This window comes from Melospiza melodia, chromosome 14, assembly GCF_035770615.1.
Source record: "Melospiza melodia melodia isolate bMelMel2 chromosome 14, bMelMel2.pri, whole genome shotgun sequence".
NCBI lineage: Eukaryota > Metazoa > Chordata > Aves > Passeriformes > Passerellidae > Melospiza > Melospiza melodia.
The window spans coordinates 12636844-12650567 of record NC_086207.1 but is presented as its reverse complement, the minus strand read 5'-3'; the positions used below and the strand labels follow the sequence as shown (position 1 = coordinate 12650567).

Sequence of the window (13724 nt, the reverse complement as noted above, 5' to 3'; positions counted from 1 at the left end):
GCTGTGCGTGTGTGTCCTTACCTGGCTGCTGTAGGTGTGTGCTGTAGGTGTGCCCTTTCCTGGCTGCTGTGGGTGTGTCCTTACCTGGCTGCTGTAGGTGTGTCCTTTCCTGGCTGCTGTAGGTGTGTGCTGTAGGTGTGCCCTTTCCTGGCTGCTGTGGGTGTGTCCTTACCTGGCTGCTGTGGGTGTATTCTGTGGGTGTGTGCTATGGGTGTGTCCTTACCTGGCTGCTGTAGGTGTGTGCCCTTACCTGGCTGCTGTAGGTGTGTGCTGTAGGTGTGTCCTTGCCCTTACCTGGCTGCTGTAGGTGTGCCCGTCGGAGCCGCAGACAGCGCTGGCATGTGCCACAGGGCAGGCTTTGCACTTGGCCACGTTGGCTGCTCCAGCCCAGTGCTTCTGGGCCAAGTTGCCTTTCTTTTGTCGAAGGCTGTAAAATAAAGACACACCACGGTTTTTGAGTAGTTTGTATAAAACGGAAGAATTAGAGCTTCTCTGAATAAAGCTAGATTTTCAGAACAGCATTAATTTAGAATCATTTCAGTTGAAAAGACCTTTAAGATCATCGAGTCCAACCATTAACCCAGTGCTGCCAAGTCTACTAAACCATAATTTAAAGCAAGTAAATTAAATACAGCTCCAAACAATGCTTTTATAATATGGCATATTACAGCAGGCAATCTAAAAAGTCATAAATTGGTAGGCAGACCTAGATTTACAGCACTTGGTGGTTTCATTTAGATTTATAACTACAGATGATTTCACTTCAGAATATAGCATTTCTTGAGCTACACAGCATTTCTGGTGATGCAGGCAACATTATACCAGGTTGTATTTAGAGACACTTTCACCAAGCCTTCTCAGAGCTGCCAAACTGGTGCTAAGGTAGCAATGATTTTAAAACAAAATCCTTCAGAAAACATTGCAATTTATACTGTGCTTATAGCAATATACAGAATCACACTTTTGTGTGTGATTCTGTATATTGCTATAATATACAGCCAGGAGCCCTTTTGACACACCAGCTACTGAATTATCAGCTGAGGTTCTCAGATCAATCACAGTCCCCCAGGAATGCCATAAAGTCACAGGGAGCATCTCCAAACCCACCAATGTGTGTCCCTGGGGAGTGACTGCACTTGTGTTCAAGTTATAGAATACTCAATTATTGCATTAAAAATGTCTATGAAGAAAGACATCTGCTCCAAAAACTTATTGCAAAACGTGCCATTGACTCTAACAGCTCATTTTCCTGTCATAATGAACTACTTGACTGATAGGACATTAAGTAATTATCACCAGCCTAATGCTGCAAGCTGATGAAAAGTTTGCTTTAGATACCCCAATCCAGTGTTACAATGCAGCTTCATTTTGGTGGTGTGTACTTGTCTTTCACTTGAAAGCATTTACAAGGGAAGGCAAAGCATTGCAGCAGCTTTGCTAGAGACTGGTAAGAAAAATAACTGCCATCTGTTCTTGTACCACAGGAAGAAAAAAGATATGATATAACAGTTCAGCTAGAAATGCATTTCAATGCGCTGCTGAATGACTTTATCACAGTTTTAGAAAAATGTATACAGATATTTTTTAAAGCAATTTCACTGCAGCTTACAATTTGCTACACAATACCAACTCTGATGTAATGACACATCCAGCTGCTAAATAATATAATTCTATTCTTTCATCTCAGTCCTAATTTCACTGAAGTCTAACCTTTGCCAGAGATGAATAGTACTATTAAGAAGATTGGGTCCACAAAAGGAATCCAATCATGATATAATAAACTATGAAAATAGAAGCCAACTATTTAAGACTAAATTCCCTTGTTATTTGAAGAAGTCTCCTTAATGCAGAGAGCAGCACTCCCTGTTTCAGATGCATTCTGCCTACAAAGGAACCAATACACCAGGTGCTAAATGCTCTGGATAAGGATGTTTACTGGCTCTGAACCCCCTGAAGCAGCTCTGTGGATCTGATGCTTAGTTATCAAAATGTAATGATTATCTTATTTTCTTGACCTCTTTGGATTACAGGCATGACTTTTGGTTTTTTTTTTTCAGCTTGACAGGAAAATTTCCTCATTTACTTTACTTACAGCCCTACACTTCTAGAAATGCACAAACTCAGAGTCAAAAATATGTTTGAATGTTGTACTGTAGATACTGATGGGCAGAGTTAGGAGACAAATATGAAAGGAGCTGTGCCTTTCCTCTGGAGTCTGCAGAAGGTCAGAGCTTAAAGCAGATTTTTCACTGACTTTAACTCCTACAATTTCAAAAGATAGCTCCTTTGCTATACATAAAATTGTTAAGAAAAACATTTAGGATTAGTTATAGAAAAACAGCCAAGAAATGCTAAACTTGAAGTGTATGATTTAGTGCCATCATCATCAAAGCCATCAGCCACGAAGCGTGGAGGATGGAGAGGAGTGAGTGAACTAACGAGCACCTCATCAAAATTAAATATATTGCAGTTCTTAGCTAGACTGATGCCTAAAAAATCAGAGGATCTGAGAGGGAAGTATAAACACATTGTACAGCATTTGTGGACCACACTACATCAGGTATTCTGCATTATCGCATTAAAAGAAAAGTCCACTCAGGACAGGGCTGCTTGTCCATCTCCGCTCGGCCTTACACTCCCTTGCTCCCAATTTATTTAATCCTTTGATCCCTTCAAGATTCATATTGCAAAGCCAATTCCTACTGGAAAATTCCTCTGAAGCTGATGATGTTTTTCATTCTCCCATCATCACTTAAAAAAGAAAAGAAAGAAAAAAGTAATTAAATTTGATTGTTTCGAGCATTCCAGCAGCTCATTGAGCCTGGTGGCCATTTCCATCACTTTACAGAGATGATAAAGAACATGCACAGCCTTAGGCCTGAGCTCTGTTCTCAGAGCAGCTGTCTGGAACACAACACCAAGCCTGGCATGTCCCCTCAGCTGGGGATCTCAGCAGGTTCACCTGAGCCCCATTTGCTGTGTTCTGCCTGCAGACACTGAAAAAAACATTTACTCTTCCTAACCCCCACATTTGTCTTCAGGATCTTCTTTTAATAATAAAAGGAAGTTTATTCTCTGAAAGTGTGATGTTTTATAACAAGAATTTACAGTAGAGTAGATCCCAAAGCATTCCATTAATATGAAATAAAAACTAAACAATTTTAGTAGGACTTCATATAATGTGTGCAATGAGGCAGAGAATGCTGCAAGGAATCTGAAGCTCCCTCATTCCTGCAGGTGCATGGAACTGGTAGCACAGCAGCCATTTCTGTGCAAGAAACAATCTGGCTTTCAAAACCTAATATATTCTTCTCAAGCTGCAAGTTTTTCCAAAATGAGAGTGCAAAGTGCCACTGTATTTGAAATAAGTCAAAATTAATTTTTTTCAGCTTGGCCAAGTGACCAGCAGCTGAAAGTTTTAACTGGATACCCAGGTACCCCAGGAAAACCACAGCTGAGAACATATCTTGTAAAAGGAACATCAATTTTCCAAACACAAACATGTATTTTTCTGCAGTAGTATTTTTGAGAGGCTGGATAGGACTTTTGGAAGCTTTTCAATCCTATAACTCCTAACAACACATCAAACATACAAACAAACAAATTAAAACCTAGACAAGAACATTGGCTGCCATAAGCAGCCAGCCAGCAAATCCCCTCTCAATGGAAGTGCACATTCACATACTCTGGGAATGCTCTGCTATGCTAATTATCTTGGTTTGGAATGAATGTGTCAGGAGCAAGCCAGGCCAAAGCAAATTAGGCTTTTTTTTCCCTGACAACCAACTTTAATCCTGCTCTAAGACTCAGAGTTGAAAGGATCCACGACTATTTTCACTATTCCAGAAGCTGGAACACATGAATGTTTTGGTCAAGTATTAAGACTTATAGGCAAACCCTGTCGGCTTTTGTTTTGCAGACTGGCGAACCAATGCACCAAAAGGAAAAAGAATTATGGAGTTAGTAAGTTTTATAGTATTCAGCCTCTTGTATTTTGTTACATAAAGAAATGTCAGTGGTCTCAAGCATTCACAGTTGCACAGTGACTGAAGTTCATTACTCTTTACACAGACACACTGCTCACCACACACTGGGACAATCCTGGGAGCTGCCATCTGCTTGGCTTGCACAGGAGCAGGGACAGTGCCTGAGGCTCTGCAGATGCCACCAGCCAGATGCCAGGAGGGTGCAGGGCAGCTTGGGGCAGCCAGGGCACAGACAGCTGCACATCAGCACACAGTTCCAAGCACAGAGCCCCAGCCATGCAAAAAGGACCTTGAGGAAAAGTGGCTCCACTCAAGGTTTTACGGCTTCCAGGTGTGCCCAGGGGAGCCAGCTCAGCCCAGCTGGGTGCAGCTGGCAGCCCCAAGGATGGGAAGCACCCGGCCCCATCCAGCCTGGCAGGGAGCATCAGTTCTGGGCACTGATGGGGAGTTTGAACTGTGCCTTTGAGTCAGCAAAAGTTTCTCAAACAAAACACCTTAAATTGACTCAGTTTTAAAGAAAAAAACAGCAACGAAACCCAAAAATATAAACCAACCCCTGATTGCATGACAGGCTGAGCTATTTAGGGAATCTCTGTATTTTTCTGGTAACAATGTTTTCAGAAACAGTATGGAAACACATATATGGAAAAACCTCTGGCAAAGCCAAAATAAATGCACTTGCAGAGAAAAAAAGATGTTTTGTTTCTTTACATCTGCAGTCTATTTACATTTAATTTTATATTTAACACATGTTCAGACTTTTCATTAAGATGAAAATGTACAATATTGAGAGTATGTTACTTGGCTTCAAGATCAGTTACTCCCAAATGCACATACAGTAAATTAGCAGATTAAGCATTGATGGGTTTAATGCAATTATAAATCAGGTTCCTTTGGCAGGCTACTGTTTTGAAAGTCCTGACAAACTTTTAGGATGAAGCAGACAGTAAATAGAAATTTCTCCTTGGGACTTTAGAACTTATTCAGTAATTTTATTGGACAAGAAAAAGACTTTACCCAAAGGAGTTTTTGTTAGGTGAGTTTTCAAAGGTCTGCTGCAAATAAGAGCAGAAAGTTTCTCAAAAACCCCAACAAATAAGTTACACAATGTCTTCTGACAGAAAGTATCAGGTAAACAAATTGTGAGATTGGTACTGTCTCTTCTTGTTCTTTAACTTGGTGTTTCAGTGATGTTACACAACCATAGAATTTGGCTCAATTCATGTTGTAAATTACTTACACCTATCTTGTTTTCTGGGCTTAAAATCATACAACTACTTTTTTCAGGTCCTGTTGAACAGGACTGAGCTGGTTGGGATTTTTTTTTTTTTTGATAGAACAGGCCTTATGTACAAAACACGGACTTGACAAATCCAAGTTATTTCATGGGGTAAACTGGTGTTACTGAACTTTTATTGATGTTGCCACTCCTAGCTGGGTTGGTTGCAGGAAAGGCCAACTCTTCCCAACAGTCTCTTCCAGAGATTTCTTCCCTGGAAGGCAGGTTTGAGTTAGGCACCCACAGGAGGGCCCCCCCACTGCAAGGATTCTCAGGTAAACCTGTCTTTGAGCTCTGTGAGTTGTGTACTGGAGATTCAATTATAGCTCTCACAGACATATTCCTCAAGATTAGGATTAACTTCATCCATCCATCCTTCTTTCTTTTTGGATGTTAAAGCAAACAAAAATTCCTAAGTCACATAAAACTATTTTAAGCTGTATTAAAACAAAATTGAAAAGTTCAGTGCACCAGAGCAGGTACCAGAAGCTGGAAGGAGCTCTGAGAGCAAACTTGAATGGCTTCCTGAAGCTGGAACAATTCACAGTGGGAACAGTTTAAAATGTACTGTCTGTACCCTCTCCATGCCTCATGCATAGTTTGTTCATGTCCCCCTGAAGGAAGCTTATCACACTGAAGATAAAGCCAGCAGTGCCTGCCTGTTTTCATCTTTACTTTGCATAAGTTGTTTCTCTTGTTCTCGAGGAAAGGAATGACAAACCTGAAATTTACCAGTATAAATGGCAGTGTTCTCTTCTCTCTTTGTATCATTTTGGTATTCTGCTAGAGTTAAAAGCTTGGCCTCATTTCTAGAACCTTTCATATTTTTCACAAGAGCTGTGTATACCTTGAGCCACTACCAGACAAGATTTGTGAAGAAAATAGTCTACACATATTACCTTGAAAAATAAAGGTACTATGCTATTGAATCTGATACAGACTCTTTATTTAATACAAACACTGTAAAATGAGAACAGACATATGATTACAGCAATTTCTCCACCTGGGTTTTACATTTTCAGAAACAAAGAATAATAACATGCAGCCTTGCATGTCAGCATCATCCCACTGTACTAAGTACCACTTTCCCTGATTTCAATATTCAAAGAAATAACTTCACCTAACTGGTTTTACTTTCTCTTGCTGCCTTCATATCTTCTCCCCAGCAGATCTGGCTTAAAAGAGCCATAAGAAATAAAAAGACCACTGCTCACTGGTAGATGTGCAAAGGTTTTAATGGGGCTTGGTGATGGCTGGGGACCATTCTGGCAGAATGGAACTCATTCAAGTCTGGCCCCCACAGCAAATGGATACTCTACTTACTTGCTATTCTTTCAAACAATGACATTGATGAGATTATATTAGTAATTAAGTCTGTCCAGAGTGTTCCCAGAAAGCAACTGGTTACTCAGAAGACAGGGTTAGAGATGACAAATTTAGGGAAGAGTTAAAGCAAAAATCTCAAGTGCTGAAGAGAAAGTGTACCAGGTGTCATTCCAGTGAAATGAAAACATGGATTTCCAAGTGAATAGGAAGAGTTGAGCCTCCATTTCTTACCAACAGTAAGAAGACATTTTGAAATAAGCAAGGGGAAAAAACATTCCAGAAGGGGCCTGTCAGCTGGATGTAAGGAAGGTTGAAAGATGTTGTACAGTGTATGTTTTGCAAGAACACCCCCTGACACATCTTGCAGGGAAAATGCCCTGAAGATTCCTGCATGGATCCCACTAGGTCCAGCTGGCAACCAGCTTTGGAAAGAGAACAAAGGGCCTGGGGGCCCAGGGTCCTCAGGGTTATTGGTTCTGCAAGATGAAAGAATCTTGTTATTTTTTTACTTTCTCTGTGTTTTAAAGGAAGAAATGACTTGGAAAAGCTGACACAGATTCTGAGGGCCTGGAAGACCAGAAAAGCTCTAGTGAGTTTGACTGAGGTGATGCAGCTGCTGCAGGTGACTTCTGAGATCCTGCAACACCAGTCAGGGAACCCCAAATGCAGCCACTTGAGCAAAGCTACTCAGAAAGCAGCAAGGTCTGTGTCTAAACAGATATAACATGTAATTTCAATATGGATACTCTCAAACTGCCAGGACAGCTCTGCACAGTATCAGGGTTTCAGTATCTTTCTGAGATGTTAGTTCTGGCTTTACTTATTCCTGGACTAAAAATGATAAGGTTGTTTATTAAGACCATTGGAGAAGCGTAAGGATTTCTGCTTTTGAGCACTTAATGCATAAAAATGGTGTTTGAAAGTTCCACTTACAGTCTTAGCTAACAGATTGTTGTGCTTATAGGCAATTCATTTTTTAATCTGAATTCTAAATGATTTTCAACTTTTAGACCTAATACATATGCTCAACAGCTGCACAGGTATGAAAACAGGCAATGTACACAAAACAAAAGAACAAAACCAAAAAATCCACACAAACATAAAATCCCAATGTTCTTAAAAGTCATTGTGCTCTCCTGAATAAATAACACAGCTTCTAAACTCTGCCTGTTCTCATGAATTTTTATAAGAGAATTATTTTCCTTTTCATCGTTATTTTTCCACTAACATGAAAAGGAATCTCAGACACCAAACTATGAAAAAATAAAATGAAGTGCCTTGAATTTCAAAGGAGGAGGGCAGATAGCAGGAAGTTTGTAATTAAAGCTGAAATCTTATTCACCACTCATCAGTTTGCAGGATGAGTCCTGCATTTCACATGCTGGATGAGATGCAAGAACTTGGCACCAAGCACATAAAGGTGAAGGGTGCAGCACAAGTACTACCTTTATTTTGGCACTGGCCCTCTTTATTTCCTTCTAGGACAGCTTATTGGTTTTTCCCCTATTACCAAAGAATACATTTTGAAAGGATAAAGGAAGCTTTTCTCTGCCCAGGATCTGATTACCCTGATATTAAAATAATGCATTGATCAGGTCTGCCTCCTCCTGCTGGCAGAACTTGCCAAGATCTCCAAGGAGGCTGAATTGCTGATGGTGTGTGAGATTAATCTGAGCTGTCAGGTTGTTTGGGGAGGAAAGCTGATCCTCCCTCTCTATGCACTGTTTCATGAAATTAGACAGGTTCAAAATTGTTTTCACCAAACCTGGCAGAGCAGTCATTTCCCACCAGTTCCCTGCTCCAGCTCATATTTCTAGTTCCAGTGTTGAACCTTGCATATCCATGGCTGTGCAAACAGGTGCAGGTTACTTAGTGAGGCTAAAATTCAAGGCAGATTTCTTGGCAGCATTTAATAACATTTTAAAGCTCCAACCTGACCGATGAATCCCACAGAAGCTGAGGATAGAACAGCTTTCAAACCACCCTCAGCCTTGGCCAAATGCAGAGGTCTGTGAAGTTTAGCACCATCAAAGCTCTGATGTCTCCCCAGACATTCAGCAGTTTGGCAGAATGGAACTGATGGAACAAATGAATGGCCTGAAAGAGGTGACAGACTCACCCTGGGGTCTTGCTCAGCTCCATGTCCTTCAGTTCAGTTTATAACCCAGCCTTATTTATTCTGTCGTGTGCAACACAATCCTTAATTCTACATTCCAAATGGCTCCACTACCCAAAGTATGAGAGTTTTTTTTTCTGAAGCAAAAAAGTTCAGAAATCTTATTGTCACGTTGCAACTCCAAGGGAAAAAAAATCAATGCTGCCCCCCCAAAGCATCCTCAGACAGCTCAGCTGTGTTCTGCTTCATTATGTTGCTTTTGCTTATCCTAAGGCAAATAACATGCAATCCTCAGAAAAAAAATTTGACATTTTGCTGGTAGGGGATGGGAAAGTAAATGAATTTTTAAAATATTGTAAAAATTCTTGCCCTTCAGGCACTAAATCAAATGTTTCTATTTAAAAATGACTACACAGTACTCCTGTTCTTGAATACTTGGTGCCATGGTTCAGACAATCAGTTACAAGCTGTGCTAGCAAAATATTTGCCCCTTCTGACACATTTTATTATGAGATAGGCTTATTAAATTCTCAAGAAAGCTACAGCAGATTAAGCTGCTGAGGATTTTTACAATTAGCATTGATTACCTAAGAATTCATGTGTGATTTCTGAACAGAATTGGCTTGTCAAACAACAGACAATTTAAAAAAAAAATCAATCCCAAATCCACCTCCAGAGTGTAGTCAAAATCCACTATTCCAGGTAAGTTCAGGGAAATAATCAGAATGCAGTTTCCTATGTCAGAATAAAATGAATGTTAGTGAAGTGCATGCAAACTAAACCAGTTATAAATACTATAAGGAGCTGAGTAATTTTAAAATCCCATCCTTTTTAGCATCTAAATAGGCTAATGCCCCTGTTGCTTATTCAGCACTGCTGATTTATAGAGCTCAGTACTATGAATGTCTAAACATTCTGCTGAATTTCTCACACATTCAGTGCTGTCTGTCTGGTTATTGGATGCTGGAGATGGAGTTCATAATATCTATACCATTCCCAGCTTCTCAAATGAGGCCATCAGGAGCATTAACCCATCTTATATCAGGCTGTGTCTTAATGAAAGGTGACTACAGCTTCAGGAAGGGCCCAACTGATGGACAGCATTTACATAATCACATTAATTTATGACACAAACTGAATGCACATGATCCAGTGCAGGGACAGCACACAGTGAAACACACCTTTGGGTAAAATTTGAAGATGAGTTCAATTGACATACTTGCAGAAACTGCAAGATATACATTTCATGAGCTACTTCCACTGAGTGTTTAAGGTCTCACTTTGCTGTGACCTTGAATCTCAAAGCCCAGCACCTGTGCCTTACAAACCATCCCTTCTTCCCATATTCTTTCACCGGTAGCTCCAGAGGCCCCTCTACCACAGAGATTAAGGTGGTCTTAAAAGGCAATGTATCTACTCATACTTTTGATATTGTCAGCATTTTATAGCTGCTTCCTCAAAAGTTTACTTTTGATTTTACTGTGTAAAAAAGAAAGACTCAATCAGCGGCATGTTTAGATAGAAAGCATAACATTACCTGGGACTTTAGCAGGTTGTAAGAAAAAAATTAAATACTTTGCTGCTGAGTTATTACACAGGAATCAGTTTTGGGTGTTGTTGGCTCAAGATGTGCCCCTTTACTTTCCATCACTTCTTGCCACCCAAATTTCACTTCAGGTACTCACATTGATTCCTTGGATTCCATTCTTATTCTTTCCACAGTTTCTCTGCTGCTGTGGTAGAAACATAAGGACTGCACTAATTCTTTGTCACTGTAAATTAATGCTATTATTTTCCCCCAAATGTTGTTGCATTTCTTCAAAAAACACTTTTGTTTACTCAAACCCTACAGACTCTGGTCTATCTTCTGCCTGACCGGCTTGGCTGACTTTCTCCTCCAGCCCTATTTTCCCAAGATCTGGTCAGCTATTTTAAGGAAAAATTTTATAAAATTGTGAAAAAATTGCAGTGTCCTTTCTTACTCACTGCTGTATTTAAACATTTTGATTCTAATCTTTCAGCCTGACTGCTTTGCCCTGACATCCTCCCCCTCAGTCTCCTTTTCCTCACACTTTTTCCCTCCTATTTCTGAAACTTTCTTCTGCTTCATTCAGCCTCAGAAATGAGGCCCCTAGGAGAAGCAGTTATTTCTTCATCTACTCCTGACTGTTCTTTTCCTCTCTGCTAGGATGTATCATATTAAGTGTTATATTCTCTCTAAATTGTATCTCAATGTCATTTTGGTGCTTTACCTGTAATAGTTTAGTCATCTTTCTACACTTGAGTCCTTGGAAGTCTGAGAAACTTTATAGGAATCCTCTCTGGCTTATCCTTCCATCTCTTTGCACTATTATTGCCATTTCCTCTCAGGAACATCTTGTCCACATTAGAAGCTCACTATGTCAAGACCAAATATCCTGTATTTCTTCCCACATCATCTTTTTCCTTTTTCAGCTGCTGTTTCCCTGTCACATTTATTTGGATTTATTCTTTAACCATATCCTCCCTTCCCCAGCTGCAAACCAGAGCACATTATCCTTCTGCTTTCCACAATGCCCAAGAGGCAATCATGATTTTAGCTATGTCCTGTATCTTCCTAAAATTCTTTCAGATTATCTTAGCAATCATTCTCTCATTTCATTTGTTTACAATCTATTATTTTATTTTCTGTCTCTACATTACTCAGGGTACAAATGTACTTTTGGATTTAGGGCTAATTAGTAAGTAATACTTTTGGTGAGGGCAGGACATATTTGCAAAGGTGAAATACAAAATATGAATTTTTTCTTTCCAGAGCTGAAAACATGCACTGGGATACTTTCTTCATAAGCCCATTTCCTTCCATCTAAAGGAAGGCAGAGGCTGGTTAAATCTTCCTCTGAGGGTTGCATGATAGCAGCTGTAAGGCTGTTTTTTGTATTGATAACTGTGCTTCAGATTCATGCTCTACTGATCCTCATTTTTTTTCTACCTTTTGGAATTTAGCAGAGGGCCCTCTAAACACTGAATATCTGCAGCACTGAAAATTCAGCTTGTATTTCCTGACAAGGCTCTGCAGGCAGTTTATCTCATCTTGATGGTGATCCTGAGGTGTCAGTGTCAGAGCAGCTCTCTCCTGGGCTGGGAGGAGGGCAGGGTTTCCATTTCAGCACTCACATTTCTGGTGTGCTGCACAGGGCTGGGTGAAACTCTTTCTGAAATGAAAAACCTCTCATTGTGTTTCATCCATGGGAGCTTCTAAAAGCACTGTGAACCTGTTACACAGGCAGGCAGCTGGTTCAAAATGAAGCAAAAATTTCTGAACTAACGAAGGTACTAATTAGCAAAACCCCCAGATTTCTGGGCTAAGATAAAGTGTTGTTGCAAATGAAAAATTTATGCACAGATAAAACATAGAGGCTCAAGAAATTAACTATGGATGAGGTGCTAAGCAGGGATGACCGTGGTGTAATTCAGCTTGGCAGTCCTGGGCTCAGGGTAAACTGGGGTAGCTAAAACTACAAAAATCTGTCAAGGGACTTGAAAGAGATTTAAAGCTACCCAGAATAATGGCACATACATTACAACATAGGGCAATGAATAATGGACAGAATAATTGATGCAACAAAACTATAAAGTGTCCTTTTTGTTCAACATGAACCATCTATTTAAATGCCAATAAGGTACAAATTCAGAATTTATAAAAAAGAGGAAAGAAGAAGCAGAGCATGTGTAAGTTTGCTGTGTTTCTGTCTCCTGAACTGCAAGGCAAGGGACTGGATGCAAGACTAGAGGAGCAGGTTTGGGTCTTCATTAATGTTTTCATCTCTTTTAACCGGCTCTGTTCACCTGAATTTTTAACTCATTAAGCAAATGAACAAAAACCTCACATTATGTCTTACTACTAAGGTTAATTAATTTTCCACAGTTGAGGATCACTGATTGTAACAACCAACTAATCAGAATGGCTTGTTTTGTTTCATAAAGGAAGATGGATTGCATGGTGACTAAAGCTAGAGGCCAGATAAATGAAGCAAAATTCCCTACTCTTACTCCCCATATATATTAAAGAATATTTTCCTAGATATTATCATAATAAAACTGACAGTAGCAGTTGCAATAAAATAAGAAGCAGAAGCTATTGTTTTTTACTAATATTAGTAAGCAAAAACATAAATTGAAAGGCTCAAAATATTTGCCAGTGAAAGGAGAAAAAAAAGGGGAAACAGAAGAAAAATTGACAAAAATGCAAGAGAATCTGAAGTCACAAAGCTGCAATGTGCATTGATGACAGGCTGAATGTTAATTCTGAACAAAATATGTTAAATTTGAATGCAAACAGTGTTCATAAAAAGTTTGTAAAGATTTCCTTGCAGAAGTGACATAACTTCAATACTTGAAATATGTTCAGCAAGATCTCTACAAAACTATTCTTTTCTAGTAGACCTGCTGCTTGAAAAATTTACAGATTAATGATTCAGTCTGGGTCAGAACTGTGCCTGTAGTAGAAAACTCTTCTAATCCAAATCAAAACTGTTGTGACCGTCCTTCCATGACCCCCTTAAAAAAATCAGCTGCACAATCCTTTAGGTTTGAAGGACAAAAAAAATTACAGTGAAAATAATTGAGATTTCAATGAAATGCACAGCATGTTTTAGCCCTTGGATGTATTTTTCTTTTTTGAAAAATTAACATAGTTTTGAAATTTGACACGGTTGTAAAAGAGCCTCTAGGTAAAAACTGTTCTTTATTTTAAAACTGCATGACATTGTATAGGAGAGTGTTCATTCAGATGTGTGAGATAACATAAGCCCTCACTAAGGGAAAAAATAATTTCAGAGTGAAGACCTAGAAAGGAGAAAGCACAGTGACAGAGAACGTTTATTTCATGACAAGTTTTGCTGCTGGAGTTAAAGTAAAATGTAAGCAAGACACTGCAGTAATTAGAGCGATCACATCACTAAGTGTTCACAAGATTTGTGAGCTTTTTCTCTTTCTGAATCCTGCAGGTGTAGTAGGAAGTCCTCAGAACACTGAA

At 39.5% G+C, this 13724-nt stretch overlaps 1 protein-coding gene across 1 annotated transcript in view; it reads right to left on the bottom strand.

Annotated features, from left to right (window-relative positions):
• The window catches only part of SPOCK1 (SPARC (osteonectin), cwcv and kazal like domains proteoglycan 1), a 264194-nt gene that overhangs the window by 86242 nt on the left and 164228 nt on the right, over positions 1 to 13724 (bottom strand). Inside the window, exon 5 of the mRNA XM_063168721.1 lies at positions 295 to 427. Coding sequence (XP_063024791.1) covers positions 295 to 427 — 133 coding nt within the window. The remainder of the gene's footprint in view (positions 1 to 294; positions 428 to 13724) is intronic.